Raw genomic sequence first — 18729 nt, forward strand, 5'->3', positions numbered from 1 at the left:
CGTAGGTCTTTCCCGTGGCTATTGCCTTGGGCAGATTCCACAAGGACTCACCCACGCTACCCCCCTATGGGGCGTGGGTTGATCCATGTGGCGTGGAACCCACTCGTGGGTCACTGCCTGGTAGCCCTAAGGGTCCTTTCCTCAAGGACCCAAGGTCTGTCCTTGAGGTTTAGGGCTTGACCTTTTTACACCAAACCATGAATTTTTAGGCATCTTTAAGGCTCTAATTTTAACGTCAAGCTCTAACTTAGCCTACTCGTTTTAGGCTAGCTACTAGTTTAGTCATGAATTTTCCGGAATGTTACATTATCTCCCCCTTGGGAACATTCATCCTCGAATGATGATCTAGACACCAAATTAATTTAGAAACTCAAAACTAGCAGTCCATCATACATGAAACATTAAAATAGTGCACAATTCAAAGGAAGAAACATCATCTTTATCTTAAAACATAATCAATGCCATACAAGGGAGTAGGAACTACATCTAACAACCCAATATGCATGGAACTCAAAATTCTTATATTCATAAGAGGAACTAACTTTTCCCCCAAATAAACAATGCTCAACACAACATCATGGAGCCATATGCCAATACTCTCAAGAGCACAGTAAAGCATGTTCATCAATACATCTCATGAAGTCAAATAGGCAATTCATACTAAATGCACAACAACACGAGGAACATAAATCATGAAAACTCATTTTCTTACTAAACATGATTTTCATCAAGAACATGCATTATTTAAGGAAACCATGGAAAACACATAATTCACACATGACTCCCAAACAAGGAAATTCTAGAGGAAGTACTTACCTCAAGCTTGAGTAGAAGTAGAAGTAAAAAGATGAGGGTATAGGGACTTCACATCGGCCTTGGCCTCCCAAGTAGCACCCTCAACTAGATGATTCCTCCATAAAACCTTAACGGAAGTTACTTCCTTGTTCCTCAACCTCTTCACTTGCCAGTCAAGGATCTCTACCGGAACCTCCTCATAGGAAAGGCTATCATCCACACCTAATCCTTCTAAGGGGATAATGGACACTGGATCTCCAATAAAAATTTTAAGCATAGAAACATAGAATACCGGGTGAACAGGGGCCAACTCATTTGACAAGTCCAATTCATAGGCAACTTTCCCAATACACTTCAAAATTTGGTATGGGCCTACAAACTGGGGACTAAGTTTCCCTTTCTTGCCAGACCTCATCACACCCTTTATGGGTGAGATTTTCAAATAAATCCAATCCCCTATTTCAAATTCTAACTCCCTTCTTCTCATATCGGCATAAGACTTTTGCCTACTTTGAGCCATTTTCAACCTCTTTCTAATGAGCCGAACTTTCTCAATAGCCTCATGCACCGATTTGGGGTTAATAAGAGCAATCTCACCAACCTCAAACCACCCCATCGGAGACCTACATCTCCTACCGTATAAGGCCTTAAAAGGGGCCATACCAATACTCGAATGGTAACTATTATTGTAGGCAAATTCAACCAAGGGCAAGTGATCATCCCAATTACCTTTAAAATCTATGACACACGCCCTCAACATGTACTCCAAGGTTTGAATGGTACATTCCGCTTGACCATCCATTTAAGGGTGGAAAGCGGTGCTAAGCTTCACTTTAGTGCCAAGCTCCTTTTGGAATAATTTCCAAAAGTGTGAAGCAAATTAAGTACCCCGATCCGAAATGATAGATAGAGGAACTCCATGCAACTTCACTATCTCTCTCATGTATAACTTGGCATAGTCTTCCGCCGAGTGATATGCCTTAACAAGGATAAAATGGGTTGATTTGGTCATCCTATCAATAATGACCCAAATAGAATCATGTTGCCTTCGAGTACGAGGCAAACCCACAATAAAATCCATATTGATCTCTTCCTACTTCCAAGTGGGAATGGGTATATCTTGCAAAAAGCCTCCCGGCCTTTGGTGCTCAACCTTGACTTGTTGACAATTAGGACATTTTTCTACAAACTCTGTAATATCCTTCTTCATACCATTCCACCAATAGACTTCCCGTAAATCACGGTACATCTTGGTGGCTCCCGGATGAATAGAATATCTAGAACCGCGAGCCTCTTCTAGAATTTTGTCCCTTAGCCCATCCACATCCGGAACACATAATCTACCTTGGTACCTAAGTACCCTATCTCCCCCTTGGGAGAAAACCTCAACGGATTTACCAAGTACCGATTATTTCAACTCCATCAATATAGGATCAAGGTGTTACTTAGACTTCACATCTACAACAACAGATGATTCGGAGCCCTTATGAACCGTGAAACCACCCTTGGGAGAATCCACTAGTTGGACACCTAACCAGGCCAACCTATGCACATCACGGACTGACTCTTTCTTCTCATCCTCTATGTGAGTCACACTACCCATGGATAATCTACTAAGGGCATCCGCCACTACATTAGCTTTGCCGGGGTGGTAAAAGACACTCATGTCATAATCCTTTAAGAGCTCTAACCACCTTCTTTGTCGAAGATTCAAGTCTTTTTGGGTAAACACATATTGAAGACTTTTGTGATCGGTGAAAACATCTACATGGACCTATATAAGTAATGCCTCTATATTTTCAAAGAAAATACTACCGCCACTAGTTCAAGATCATGGGTCGGACAATTTTTTTCATGAACCTTAAGTTGTCTTGAAGCATAGGTGATAACCTTACCATGTTGCATAAGCACACATTCTAACCCCACTCTAGAGGCGTCACATTATACAACAAACCCATCGGTAACCTCCGGTAAGGTCAACACCGGAGCGGAAGTAAGTCTATCTTTCAACTCTTGGAAGTTTTTCTCACAAATTTTCGACCACTCAAATTTAGCCTTCTTTTGAGTCAAAGTCGTCAACACAGAAGTAATGGAGGTAAAACCCTCAACAAACCTCCTATAGTACCCGGCCAAACCCAAGAAACTTCTAATGCCAGAAGGAGTTAAAGGTCTAGGCCAACTCTTGACCGCATCCGTCTTCTTGGGATCTACCTAATTACCCTTGCTAGACACAACATGGCCAAGGAAGGCTACGGACCTCAACCAAAACTCACACTTACTAAATTTTGCATACAAATGGTGATCAATACAATCCTCAAATGGTCCATGTGTTCACCCTCACTCCTTGAATAGATCAAGATATCATCAATAAACACTATTACAAACATATCAAGATATTGTCGGAACACCCTATTCATTAGATCCATGAATGTTGTCGGGGCATTTGTTAAACCAAAGGACATTACTAGGAACTCGAGTTACCATATCTTGTTCGGAAGGCCGTCTTAGGGATGTCAACCCCTCTCACCCTTAGTTGGTGATAGCCTGAACGTAGGTTAATCTTTGAAAAGTAGGTAGCCCCTTGGAGTTGGTCAAATAAGTTGTCAATTCTAGGAAAGGGATACTTGTTCTTATGGTCAACTTATTTAGTTGACGATAATCAATATACATCCTAAGGGACCCATCCTTCTTCCTAATGAACAATATCGGAGCACCCCATTGAGAGACACTCGGTTGAATAAAGCCTTTGTCTAGCAAATCCCTTAATTGCTCTTTCAATTCCTTCAACTCCGCTGGGGCCATTCTATACGAAGGGATAGAGATAGGTTTCGTATTCGTCAAAAGATCAATGCCAAAGTCTATTTCCCGTTCGGGAGGAATGTCGGGCAAGTCATCGGGGAAGACTTTCGAAAATTCACTTACCACAGGGACCGACTCTAATGAGGGGATTTCAGACTCCACATCCATCACCTTTACAATATGATAAATGCAGTCTTTGGAGATCATTTTCCTAGCTTTGAGACAAGAAACAAATTGATCTCTAGGGATAGAATCCCCCCCTTTCCACTCTAAAATAAGCTAATTTGGAAATTGAAATTTGACAACCCGAGTTCTACAATCTATAGAGTCATAGCATGCATGCAACCAATCCATCCTCTAAATTACATCAAAATAAAAAATGTATAACTCTGCCAAATCCACCAAAGTGACTTTATGAGACAAAGAAACGAGACAACTTCTATAGACTCTTTTTGCCACTACCGAGTCACCAATCGGGTAGAAATTGAAAAAGGTTCCAATAGCACTTCGGGGAGCATTTCAAATTTCATGGCTACTAGAGGTGTGACAAATGACAAAGTGGCACCGGGATCTAACAATGCATAAACATCAATGGAAAAGACTTGCAACATACTGGTTACCACATCCGGGGAGCTCTCTTGGTCACCTCGGGATTGAAGAGCATAATAGCGGTTTTGCTTTTGGGCATTGGAGTTGGAACCGCTTGGAGGAGCTTGCTTGTCTTCTCTCCCCTTAACCTTGAGCGTAGGACAATCTCTCATTTTGTGGCCACTCTTTCCACACCCATAGCAACCATCCGAGCCAACCAAGTATTTTCCTTCATATTTTCTACCACATTTAGCACAATTGGGCCTATCAACATATGAACCACCACTATTACCTCCTTGTGGTTTAGGGTTGGAAACCCTATCATTGTTGGCCTTTGGAGTACTAGAGGAGCCTTGATTGGAGAATCTTTGCTTGAACCTTTGTCGACCTTTCCCATCGAACTTAGCATTGGAAAAATTCCCTTCACCAGTTCTAGCTCTTTTCACCTCACTATTGCCTTGGAGTTTCTCACTCTCCATTTGTTGGGTATATACCATAAGACGTGAGAGATCCATGTCATGGAGGAGCATTGTCATACGACATTCTTTTCTTATCACTTTAGATATACGCGTCACATACTTACTCATCTCATCCCCAGGGTCCGCCACCATAGCCGGAGCATACTTGGACAATTCGGTAAACTTTAGAGAATATTCTTCAACACTCATACCTCATTGTCGAAGGTTGATAAATTCCTCCACCTTTGCTTCCCTCTTCTCACGGGGAAAGAACCTATCAAGGAATGCTTTCTTAAACCCCTCCCAATTTATGGGACCCGCTTCAACCGACATATTTCTCTTCCATTGAGTGTACCATACTTGAGCCACTCCCTTCAATTGATAAGCGGCTAACTCTGCTTTCTCTATTGGAGTAACCCCCATAGCATCAATTATCTTGTAGATCTCATCCACAAACTCTTGGCGATCTTCTCCCACTTTGGAACCAAAGAACATAAGAGGGTTCATCCTTGTGAAATCTCACAACCTAGAAGCCGTGGTGTTCACATTAGTATTCATAGGAGCAATCACTTCTCTATTAGTTTGAGTTCTTACTACTTGAGATAACAATTGAATAGTTGACCTAAACTCCGCATGGATGACACTCTCCATTGCGGGGTCAACCGGGGCTTGCTCATCTTGAGGAGCTTGGTTTAATTTCCTTAGGGAACTCCTTGATTCACATTCTCCTCTTCCACCCTTCTTGCATTGGACCTTCATGTATTCATTTCCTGAAGACACAAGAGAAGGATTAGAATAAAGACTTTATAGAGTTAAACTCTATGGTACGACTTAACAGTAATGAAAGAAGTGTAATTTCCTAAACATCTTATAGCCTCTCACTCATAAATATGGAGCGTTTCACACTCATGAACAAGACTCTACTAGACGTGGCTTATGAGACATCATCCTAAAAACATTCTAAACCTGGCTCTGATACCAAGTTTGTCAGGACCCAATGGTACCCCCTAGACGTAACATGGAACATGGACTCCTAAAAGGAACCCAAGTAAGCCACTAAGCTTATCATCATCACATAAGTATGGAATAATAAAGAATAAAACACAATTATAAGTCTTTAAGAAATCTTTCATAAAAGTAAAGCGAAAATCTAGACATAGTTTCAACAAGCCATCTACTACAATCGGATTCTCAAAATACTAGGGTCACATCCCTTACAATAGAGAATATAAGAATGTCTAGTACGACTAAAGAGATGAAAACAACAATAAATCTCTTCTCCTCGGATCCATGAGGACATATCACAAGCTTGAAGAGTAGTCAACCCAAGCTTGAACTAGAAGGAATCGCTTTAAACGCCGAAACCTACACTTTGTAAAAAAATATAGAAGGAATATGGGTTAGTACAAAAATGCACTAAGTATGACAACTATGCATAAAAACAATTTAAGATGCTAAAATGGACAATTTAGTTGAAAAATATGCATTTTATCAAGTTCATGAACTATCATAGAAACAAGTACAAAAGCATATACATGCATATCCAACATATTGATCATCTCATCATAACCATAAAAACTATCAAAGCAACCTTGTGCAATGTATGGATAAGGTCTCATACCCCTATCCACACTAACTAATACTCATTAAGTAATTATAGTTCATAACTCCAATTCTTGTTCATTCTATCATAGTGGGATTAGTTTTAACTGACATAGACCATGAGAGCCAATTCATAGAATCCGGTGTCTACCCTACACCGAAAAGGGGTTGTCCTACTTGCCTAAGGTAGAAATAAAACTCTTAGCTTACGTGGATCCACTAGCTAAAGACCTATGTGGGCACATAGTTTATGAGATAAGGAGATTGCTTCTAGAAACCCGAACTCAACTATGGTATAAGGGTTCCATCTCATGAGACAACTACTTTGGGAACCCAGACTAAACTAGTGTAAAAGGAACCCAGTGTGGGAAGCCGGACTCAACTAGTGTAGAAGCTTCCATATCATAATCATATCCTCTCGGTGCTAAGCATTCATTCCCATTGAGTTTATATTAAGTCTTGACTTAGAGTGATAATTAAGGAAGAATTTCTTGACACTCAATCCAATAAACTCATTCTCAAGCTCCTAGATTCAATAGGTGAGACTAGTCTACAAACCTAAGAATCATTGCATGTGACAAACCTTTCACATTATACTTTATCCATACCTAAGTGTGTACATGAGGATAATCATCCAATCAACACAACAATTAGATTATAATGTAGTTACTTTACTCTCAAAGCAATCTAATTGTATACACACAAATCTCATACATATAGTCAATACTCAGGTTTTTCCCTTCAAGGCTATAGATCACATTCAACCAATCAATCTAGGATTACTACATTAGATATAGATGGAGACATGATTAAATGAACTAATCTACTATAAGCACAACTTCATGATTACTACAATTCACCAAATTCACAAGTCACAAACTAGGGTTAAGGGGAATACATGGATTCATTGATAATTTTCTCATGAAAACGATTATAATCAACAATTCATTCATAATATAAATTAACTAAATCAATGAAAATGTTTTGAGAAAAATCCATGGTTTAGAATAGAAACCCTAGGTTTTTGGAAACTTTATTACTTTGAAATAGAGAATTTAGGGACTCCATGGTTGAAAGGTTAACCATGAATAAAAGTAACCATAACTTAGGGAGATTTTCCTCACGAAATTGGAGAGAAAATCTTGCTTCTTAATCCTTAGACTTGACTTTGTTCTTCTTCTTCAATGGAATTTCTAGAGAGAGAATATTTGGGGAAGTTTTGATTTGGTTTGGGAATTTATGATTATGACTTTAGATGGGTTATTTTAGGTGAGAAAATAATTATATAATCCTTTAAAATAAGCTTAAAACGACATCACATAACTATTAGTTAATTAGGAAATTACTAAAGAGCCCCTAGACTCAACTGCCAAAAGGCAATTTCAGGGGTGATCCACGATTGGGGACCCACGGACCGTGGGTAGGACCAAGACACGTGCTAGTCATTCGTGGTTTGTGGCTGGGAGGTGGTTTTTGGGGCCTTGACCTACGGAGGAAGGCCACGTGGCGTGGACCCATCCACGAGGCGTGGGTCCTACCCGTGGCTACTTCCTTGGGCAGATTCCATAAGGACTCACCCACGCTGCTCCCCCTACGGGGCGTGGGTTGGTCCACGGGTGTGGAACCCACTCATGGGTCACTGCCTGGCAGCCCTAAGGGTCCTTTCCTCAAGGACCCAAGGTTGGTCCTTGAGGTTTTGGGCTTGACCTTCTTACACCAAACCATGAATTTTTAGGCATCCTCAAGGCTCTAATTCTAACGTCAAGCTCTAACTTAGCCTACTCATTTTAGGTTAGCTACTAGTTTAGTCATGAATTTTTTGGAATGTTACAATCTCAGTTGGCGAACTCGCTTGAGTTAGCCTTACATTCAGTGAATCGCTGAATTCCACCTTAGTCCGTCGTTTGAGCATTAAATCTTTTTTTTGCACACTATCACTTTAGGCGATGTGCGTCAAGACTTCCGTTCTAACTCGGTTCATCATCTTTTCTTCATGAGTTCGCTGACCCTCTTTGGTAGACACAAGTGTTATGCACTGTCAATTTGGGTGAGGTCTTGCTTAGTTGGCGATCGACCCTTCCTGTTAGGCGATCAACGATGTTCACTTTGCACTTCTTTTTGTATTTTTACCCATTCTTTCACACATCAGTCCTTGCCTTGTTAAATTGCCTTCATAGCTGCAAATCATCAATATTTGATTAGAAAAGGAAAAAGAAGTTAGGCATTGAGGATACTAATTATTGAGATAAATGGATCTTAAATGAGAGCAAATCTACCACTTCATCAACTAGATCACATGTCAATTCATCAACACAACATCAACTGCATCTATAAGGTATTCATCAATTGCAGCAAATTCTTCATCAACTGTTGTAATGTTCACATGTACTGTATTACTTTGACAAAAAATAACAAATTATAGAAATAAATTACTTGACACTAACAATATATATACTAATTTACATTTCTCTTGTTATTGTTTTGGCTTAAGTCATACGTGGCCCCTTAAAGTTGTCCGCATATTTCATTTAGACACCTCAATTTAGCCTTGTACCTATTGAACACTTAAATCTTAACAAATTTATACCTATTTAACACAAAATGATAATTAATAAAAATACAAACATGTGTGCATCTTAAACGCATATACATAAAAAATAGACCAATACAATATTGACACGTGGCAATTGAATTAAATTTTTTTATAAACTCTATTCAAATAATCCCAAAGGAATATTTAGAAAACAAAATATTATGTTTGAGTTAACCCACCCCTACCCCACTCCACTGTTCGTTTTTTTTTCCACCGAACTTATTTTCCTTTTCACTGCTCCTCAGCTAACAGTAAACCATTGCCTCTACCATCATTCTTGTCCATTGGATCTTGCTTTCCTTTTTACTGGGCTGTTGTGATTCAACCGCATGTAAATCATCGCCTCCATCCCTTTCTCGAATGTTATCCCTTTCACCGGTGCCGATAATATACCTTTGATCCCTATCTAAGTTAACCCCTCATTCACCTTTCATTCTAATAGCGTTAAAAAACCTCTCACTCATTATCTTTATCTTCTTTCCACTAGTAATCATTTATCACACTTACAAGAAAAAAAAACTTTTATCGGAAAAAATTAATCAACCTCGCTGGATTTTTTTTTTTTTCAATGGAAATAATGGAGCTTTGCCGGATTATTTGAAAAAAAGAAGAAGAAGGAAAAAGTAGAAAAGAATTGGAGAATTGGAGAGGGTGAGAGAGAAAGGTGGAGGGGGTGGGGTGTGTAAAGAATGATGAATAGTTGCAGGGAAGATGGGGGAGAAGACAGAAAATGTTCTTGTCTTTTTTTAATTAATTAATTATTATTATTATTTATTAATTAGGTGTATAAGTTGAAAAGAAAAAATATATATTTTCAAATTCCTTTATGCGCTTAAAGAGGATGAAATACATCCTTTTGCCATGTCATCCTTTTGTGTCTAATAGGAATCACTTTTGAACATTTAAGGTGTTTAATAGGTACTAACCTTAGTTGAGGTGTCTAAGTGAAATATGCGGACAACTTTAAGGGGCCATAGATGACTTAAACCTATTGTTTTTTTTCAACTTTCCTCAATTTTTCATTCCGTACATAAGTAATAACTTCCACCATTGATTGCTCAACGGATACAACACGCTCACACAGATTTTCCAAATTCCCATCATTAGAAGTACTCGATACATTTTAAAAATAATTCTCACAAGGTTGGATAATATTGTGACCACTCAAATATTCATCATCCGCGCTCTCTATTCCTAAAGTGATGACAGTCATACCTTTCCATTGGGCCTTCAAGACATCGATGACCGTGTCCTTTACTTCATCTGTTTATGACTCAATTGTTGCCATGTAATTCTGTTCCATCTTACGGACAATAGGGCTAAGGTATAGGTGCACAATCTAATAAAAATATAAATATTACACAACATTCACTAATTTAAAAATATTGTTAGATAATAACAAATAAATGTATACCTTCGTACTTCTTCCTTTGTACTTAAATGGTCACCTTCAACTATATTATCACTCATTTAATATTAATACATAAATAACATATATATATATATATATATATACACTTTTGTTCAAAACTATCCACCCCAAAAAGTAGGGGAATAACATATATACTTTTGTTCTCGTACTTTATGTCTCTATGTTGCATTGTAGAATTAGAAAAGAGTTGTATTGACATGTTTAAATAATTTTACAGATCTGCTTTCCCTTGCTGGTAGTGTTTTCCAAAATAATATAAAATATGTGAAAATGAGGTTATTATTCTATAAAATGTTGAACCAAATAAACAATAGTAGCGTAGATTCTACGATTTAATAATTATTTTTTTAAAAAAAAACTAGTAAGTAATAATCTGTTATGCGGTGATTTATAGGATCTATCGTTATGAAAAAATTACTTACTTTAAGATCAATTTATAGTATAAAATATTTTAGTTCATGTATTGTTAATACACTTATTCTTATTTCATATTTTATGTCTCATGAAATAATATGTTAGCTTTCCCTAACTTACTAGTTAGCTTATTATCTAGAACCGCCAGCCAAATGCTATATGAGATTAATATTTCTTTACAACCAACCAAACATTAAATATAATTGGTCACTCCAACTACTTATTTTATTTGATTCAAAAGGCGAACCCTCCCCCACCCCCTCCAAAACTAGTCGTATGGAATGGAAAGTTTGTGAAATTGTATTTTGAATATGGGTAATTTCTAATTAATAAAGGGGAAATGGGTCAAAATGTCCTTAAACTATGTGAAAGGAACAAAAATGTCCTTCGTTTATAGTTTGACTCAAAAAAGTCTTTGCTGTCAATATTTTGGTTCAAAAATGCACTTGCAGTCAATATTTTGATCCAGAAATGCCCCTATAGTTACTAAAAGGATCAAAAATGCCTTTTACCGAATAAATATATATATTTTTTCTTTTTAAACATATCTTCTTCCTAATTAACACATTATTAAAGAGCATTGTTCTTGTTTTCTTTCTTTTAAAATCACTTTAACAAATAAAAATGTAGGAAATTTTTTTTCTTCTTAATCTCATTTTATCAATTAAAATAGAATAACTTCATTTACCCTTTCGACATATAATATATGCCATACATATAAGATCATAGTATATCCATCATAAAAAATAATTATAATAAAATAAGAAATATTTTCATTTTATTTTTTTTCTGAATTGAAGTAAGATAAATATTTGTTAATTTAAAAAATATTATTAGAAAAAGAATGTATTAAAAAAATATTTTATTTGGAAAATGAATATTTTTGACCCATTAAATAACAATAAGGGCATTTTTGGACCAAAATATTGACGGCAAGATCATTTTTGGACCAAAGTATAAACGAAGGACATTTTTATTCCTTTCGCATAGTTTAAGAGCATTTTTAACCCTTTCCCCTTAAAAAAAGTGATATTTATCAAAAAAAATTCTATAAAGCTCATTATCTCACTTTTTTTTAATTTATTCTAATACCTCTAGTCAAACATAATGAGGTCTCGATATAACGTTTATACTTGTACATTATATTTTTCAATCATTTCTAACAAACTACCCAAAAAATGGCCCCAACCACACGACCCCTAAAAATAGTCACCATCAATATAATTTAAGCATATAATATGCGTTACGTATTTTCGTTTGACAAATTGATCCACTATACCTAACTAGTCCCTATCCAACCTCTTGTCAAATAATTGAATTAATAGATAAGAACAATGTGTTGAAGAAGAAGGAAATTGACGATTGGAACATGTCAAAGGAACAGGTCCAACGCAGCTGACTGACGTGTCTACAACAAGTGTTGATGAAGAAGGAAGCTGACGATTGGAACATGTCCAACGAAGCTGACTGACGAGTTTACAACATTGCTGTAGAATTAGAGTCACACTAGAATTAGACTACTTATATTAATAAAGATTATATTACGACTAGAATTAGATTATGATTAGGATTATAGTACAACTAGGATTAGATTATTTATAATTGCATTATTATTATTATTATAGGAGTAATAGGTATTGTAGTAGGACTCTAAGTATAGTTAACTTAAGACTCTACAATTCTCTTCCTATATAAGGAGGTTGAAACTCAACATTATTTTCATCAATACAATCTTTGATTTCTCTAATCCTAGACGTGAGATTTCTACACAATGACCTAACGATTGACCTAACGATTAAAACAACTGACAAGAAGTTAATCACTAAATAACCAAGAACGATAATTAATTAAACAATATTTCAAAACATATGTCTAACGAATGACATCAAAAGGAATGTAAAATGAAATCCCAAATAAATTTTACATCAAGAATTTTTTTTAAAAAACATAACATTATTACAAGGAATAAAAAGCAAATACACTCATAGGGAAATTGGCGTCACTTGTTAGAAACAAGCATCCAACACACAACAGCAACACAAGGCGGCACAACTGCAACAAACGACAAAAAGAAAACGTTATATCGTGCGAAAAAAGAAGCTAATCAAATCCGAGCATGCAATAAGTAATAACTTTTTTTTCCATTGCGCGCTAGCTTTTAATGAGAAAGAAATAAATTTAGAAAAACAATTCCAAAATGACACAACTGGTAATTCCAATAGTAAAAGAGAACATGAAGATTTCTTTATAATTTGTATATGATCATTTCATTAATATCCTTATTATACTTCATTTCACTTTGTTGTAAATTGTTTGACTTTAATTTTGTTTTGACTAAGAAATAAGCTCTATCCACTAAAATTTTGTGATACAAGATAGGTTTGTTGACATGAAAGATCTCAATTGTGTGAGATACAAAATATTTTTTTTCTAAAAGGAAAAATTAATTGGGTGACAATAGTTTTTATTCTTCTTGTTGTGTGTGTCAACAAATTAATTCAAAGTTTCTGCACCCAAAAGATAAAATTTGGGTCCACCCACTTAAAGGGCAAAAAAAAGCCTTATATATATTTAGAGATTTAATAGCTTATTAGAATTAGGCAATATTAACAATGCACATATTAGTTAGGTAGATATATATTATTACATTTTTTATTTGGAGGTAAAATAAGATACTTTCTTTCGTCTCATTTTATGTGAGGTAGTTTGACTCAATACGGAGTTTAAGAAAAAAAAAGGAAGACTTATAAAATTTGTAGTCCAAAATGAATGACAGAAATTTGTGTGGCTGTAAATCATTTGATTAAGGATAAAATAGTCATTTATAATTAAATTGTTACTTAATATAGAAATGCTTCATTTTTTTTGGGACTCACTAAAAGAAAAGTAAGTCACATCAATTGAATCAATTGAGACAAATAGAGTATAAATTTTCTCATAATTTATATATGTACTTTTAAATTGTAAATTAAATACAATATTTCATATCTAAAAAATATATTTCCTAATTAATAATCAAATATTATATAACTTAACCATAAAAAATATTAATACGTAAATAAATTATCTCTTTAACGAAATTTTCATTTTTCCCCCAATTGTTTTTTGGGAAAGAAAGGAGTTCCAACGGGTAATTCAATCTTTTGAGCTTCAATAATTCCCATACAAAAAAACTAAGAACATGTAAAAAATATTATTTTGTCTTAAATTTTATATTTATCGCCAAATACTCTTAGATATAGATCAATAAAAAAAAAAATTAATTCAGCAAATTGACTGCAAAAATATTTGCAATAGTTATTAATTTTCTTGAAAAGAAAATAGGAGAGACGGAAAAAAACTACAAAAGTAGAGAATCGAATTACTAACCATCCTTTCCAGAAGCCATCGCCTCTGGATTGAGTAGTAACTGGAACAGATGAATCGCCTTGTACATCTCTAGTTGGATAACCAGCTGGGGGTGGTGGTGCCACAAAATCACTTGCCTGCTGCTGTGCTGGATATGATGATCCTTGGGCCTTGTTTTGGTTGTAGCTATTCATGTTGAATAAATAAAAGATGGAGATATGAAACTTTTGAAATTAAAGATGTAAATTTAGTTAATTTTGTGATGTTTTGTGTGTATGTTTTGGTGTGTATATATAGTTGTTAGAGTTGGGAGTTGATGAGGGAGGAAGAAGAGGAGGAAAATTCACAAAGTGGAGTTGTTGAACACAATAAGGACAACACACGTAACGTAACCTGCTACATCTATTAAATATATATATATATATATAATAGTACTCCCTAACTTTTAATTTTATGCTTGATTTGACATGATATTTTTTAGAAAAACTTTTAAAGCTTCTAATTTCAAATAATTTTTAGATATTTGTTGATTCTAAATCATTTTAATAAGGATAAATAAAATTATAAAATTAAATTATTTTTAATTATAGTAGGATGATATTTTTTGGACAGACTAAAAAGAAAAAAAAGTAAACTATTATTGTTCTTCTATATATACCAATATTAATATCAATATATATAAAAAGTACTTTCATAGGCACAAATTTTTAGATCGATTTTTTAAATTTTATTTACTAAATAAGTTATAAATCATTATGAGCATATACTTATTTTATTATGAGTGACATGAAAAAGTAAATTATTGAAATTGTCCTTTTTTCGAAATGCAGTTTTAAGAGCTTCTCATATATTGAATATAAGTTTCCTTCTAGATAAGTCAAGTCTTCATTTCCTGAAAATCATTGATTAAAGTTGTGTTCTCTATGGAATTTCTAGTTTGAACGTTATTGTCTAATTATAAATTTTAAATTAACCTCAATTTTTTTCTCCGTCTCTATATGTATTGAAGTTTAATTAAATTCTCACCCCAAAATCTCACATTAAAAAAAATAAGATCCTACTAAAAATAATTTCATATACAAGATTCAAAATTCAAAATTCCTTAATTAAAGAATAAAAGTACTTACCGTTTCATAATAAAATTGCACTTACAATTAAGAAATTGATTTAAAGGTGATTGAATTCTACGTGTCCTATCATATTTCTTTCCTAATTACAATTCAACTTCTAAATCAAGTGTGACACCCAACAAGTTATGACATGATATGTCAATAATTAAATATTTCGCAAACTAATTAGAATTGTGATGGAGTGGTAAGTATTCTGCATCTTTAATTCTAGATTTAAGATTCGACTATTCAATGCGAATTAAGATTAAGCCGTGCTTCAATATAGATATTGGACCCAATGTGGAATTTTCCAGCGTGAATTTAGAATTAGTAGGCTCCAATATAAGTACCAAACATTGGATGGAAAACAAAAAAATATATATTTTGCAAACACATAAAAAGCCAATATTTTCCAAAAAAATAAATAATACTTTAAAAGAAAAAAAATGTCACTATTAGACGAAACATTAAATAAAACGTATGATTTTATGATATAGAAGGTTAGATATCAAACTAAAAAGGAAATGAAGTAGATGGTTTCCAATTTACAAACGAAAATTTTCAATCCAATAAATAAAAGAAAATAAAGAGGAAATTTTCTATTCTAAACAAAAAAAAAATCTAATTTTTTTACTAATAAAATAATTAATGTTTGCTGAGGGAGGCCAATTTAAAGAAGCAAAGTCAAAACGGGTCCTTTTTAGGTTACGCTGATGAAACGGAAACAGACAAGCGGAAGGCTAAAACATAATAATTTCTCTATCTGAATTTGTTTGTTTTATTTTATTTTAATTTTTTATATGATAGGTATAACATAATTTTTTTTTTGATATTTTTCATATATTTTAATTTAAAATTTTAAGATTTGATAAAATATATCTTTATTTTTTAAAACTATGTATCAAATTAAACTCAGAAAAATAAATTGAAGACAAGAAAATATACCCTATGTATCAATTTATGTGGTATAATTTAAATTTCGAAAGTAAAACAGTTTAAGTTTAATCATGAAATTGAGCGTAATATCTTTAATTTTTTAAATAAATTTTATATGAGCGTGATATCTTTAATTTTTCAAAATAAATTTATATATTTGGAAATTTTCTGGAAAAGAAACTATAAATCACAATAATTAAAATATTTTATAAAAAGTATAAAAAAAATTACAATCAATATTAAATTTCAAAATTAGCAAAATGTCACGTAAATTGAGACAGATGAATATTTTAAATTTGACGTTTTGGTCGTTGGAATGTCGTATGTGTAGCGTAACAATGAGACTTATCCGCGTTAGCAAACAGAGAGTCGTGAACAATGAAACAAACACGTTCGGCTGATTATTCAATTCCCTTCAATTTCTTGTCTTAAGTTTGTGTCTCTTTCTATCTCTGTATTATTCTCATACCTTTATTATTATTTTTTGGTCAAAATTCTCATAGCTTTATACTATGATCTGCATCAAGGTGACACTACTGATTAGGGGGGTCAAATGAGTGGATTGAGTTGAAATTGGAGATATAAAAATGGGTTGAAATAAAAATTGGGTTGGGTCTTGACCCACCTAAATTTACTTTGGGCTCAAATGGGTTAGGTTCAAATGGGCTAAAAAATGGGTTGGGTCTTGACCCGCCCAATTTGACCAGATTAATCTCAATAATTTTAATATAGTGATATTTAACTTTTATAATCACAATTTGAATTTCAGCTCAAGATTTTTCTTTTAAAAAAGTAACAATTGGATAGATAAATCCTAAAAGATGTTAAATAGATAATAATTCATATATTTAATATAGGAACATATCTTAGTAAAGAGTTTTAAAGCGGGTTGAAATTTGAGATTGAATTGGGCTCAATTGAAAATTCTCTTAAAATGGGTTAGACTTGAATGAGTTGAGATTGAACCCAATTCAAATTATCTTAAGACCAACCCTTGAAATTTTGAACGGATTGGACAAATTACCTATGTTTGGGTTCATTTTTGACACCCCTACTTGTGATTGACTAATTCATATATATATAACCCTTAAAATTTTGAACGGATTGGACGAATTACCTATGTTTGGGTTCATTTTTGACACCCCTACTTGTGATTGACTAATTCATATATATATAACCCTTAAAATTTTGAACGGATTGAACGAATTACCTATGTTTGGGTTCATTTTTGACACCCCTACTTGTGATTGACTAATTCATATTTATATATATATATATATATATATATGACTAGGTAATTCTCTAATCTATATATTCCTGTAAGTTTAACGGTTATCTTTTGAATTTTCTTACTTATCCTAAGAAGATTGAATGAGAGAATATAATCGATTGACTGTTTCAATAAAATTGGAGGTCTAATAATAAACTTTATCAACAGGTTTTAATTTTTTTTTTTACGTGACATATAAATTGAATGACAATAACCTACGTTATGTACAGAGGCACACCCAAGATTTGAAGATAGGGGGCACCACTAAGAGTGGCCTCAAGGGTAAGGCTAGGAGTGGTTAAGGGTAAGGTTAGCAAATCGCCCTGCTTAGGCCTCCAAAATTTTTAGGCCCCAAAATTTTTAAATAGTGCATTTTATTATTTTATTTCACTTTAACCAATATTGAAATTATAATTAAAATTTTTTTAAAGGAAGAACAATCAACTTTTTATCAAGAATATTTTAGAATTTTGAATAAACAACTCAAACTATCTAGAATATCAGCCCTTAACCATGCCTTACAAAATCAACGCATTATCGTTCCGGATCTAGTTTGAGGATGTTCATTATCATTACTATTCGATTGACAAGACCCTTTGTTGATTATAATGTCTTCTCACTTCATCTCGTATTCTATGGTTATATTTATCAATGAATATTCTTTCTCCAGGATCCGATCTAAGTGATTGCAAATCAAACTTATCTACAAAATGCGAAAAATTGTCTCTAAAACTAGCACTTGGTTGAGAAGACTTATGTTTCGTCAAAAATATATTCATTTCAGTTCACAAGAATCAACAATAAATTCATACAAAAAAAATACGCTTGTAAAGAAGAACTTACCAATTTATGCGAGATAATGGGGGTAGGACTTCAATTATGCAGTGAAGAATACTTGTAAGTTGTAGATTTTCTGGCAGTCTTATATTTTGACTAGAATTGTGTTAGGACTTTTATTTGTTTTTAATTTCAATTAAAAAAAGAAGCTGTAATGACCCATTTTGTCGTTATAGAAAATTCAACGGGGAAAAAATTTGGGCCGGAAAACTTTTTCTCAGTAACTTGGAATTTCCCAACCTAGTCCAGATTTGGACGAAATCGGAGTCAGTAAGGTCTAGGGAAATCTGGTAACAATTGAGTGATCTAATTATGAATTTGATCACATGAGTAGATAGCTAAGACGTTAAGAAACCCGTTAGACTTTACAAAATTGAATTTAGGTGAGTAGAACTCCCGAAACTGATTTTAGCGTGAATGAGTATTTTCTGAATGTCATGGGAAAAAGGTGTGTTGTGAAATGGGGTTTGGAAATTCTTTATTAAGCTCTTTGTTCCGTGCAAGCCGCTCTGGCGGGAATTTGTGCTGCCAGGGCTGGGCCGCTGAAG

The 18729-nt window shown here is 34.0% G+C and overlaps 1 protein-coding gene across 1 annotated transcript; it reads right to left on the bottom strand.

Annotated features, from left to right (window-relative positions):
* Positions 1-12504: 12504 nt before the first annotated feature.
* LOC125829154 (protein CYSTEINE-RICH TRANSMEMBRANE MODULE 3-like) lies at positions 12505-14340 on the bottom strand. The gene is made up of 2 exons (XM_049508406.1): positions 14051-14340; positions 12505-12733 (listed from the first exon to the last, which is right to left on the bottom strand). The coding sequence occupies exons 1-2, from the start codon at positions 14221-14223 to the stop codon at positions 12688-12690; spliced, it is 219 nt and encodes a 72-aa protein (XP_049364363.1). The 5' UTR covers positions 14224-14340; the 3' UTR covers positions 12505-12687.
* Between the last annotated feature and the right edge of the window lie 4389 nt (positions 14341-18729).

Source organism: Solanum verrucosum, unplaced genomic scaffold, assembly GCF_900185275.1.
Source record: "Solanum verrucosum unplaced genomic scaffold, falcon-dt-bn FXZP01000152.1, whole genome shotgun sequence".
In the NCBI taxonomy this organism is placed as follows: Eukaryota; Viridiplantae; Streptophyta; class Magnoliopsida; order Solanales; family Solanaceae; genus Solanum; species Solanum verrucosum.

What these genes read in the sequence shown, in the direction of transcription:
- LOC125829154 (XM_049508406.1), bottom strand. Translation starts at nt 14,223, where the DNA reads ATGAATAGCTACAACCAAAACAAGGCCCAAGGATCATCATATCCAGCA. An exon ending in GATGGCTTCTGGAAAGGATG is followed by an intron (nt 12,734 to 14,050) that starts GTTAGTAATTCG and finishes CGTTTGTTGCAG; the next exon opens with TTGTGCCGCCTTGTGTTGCT.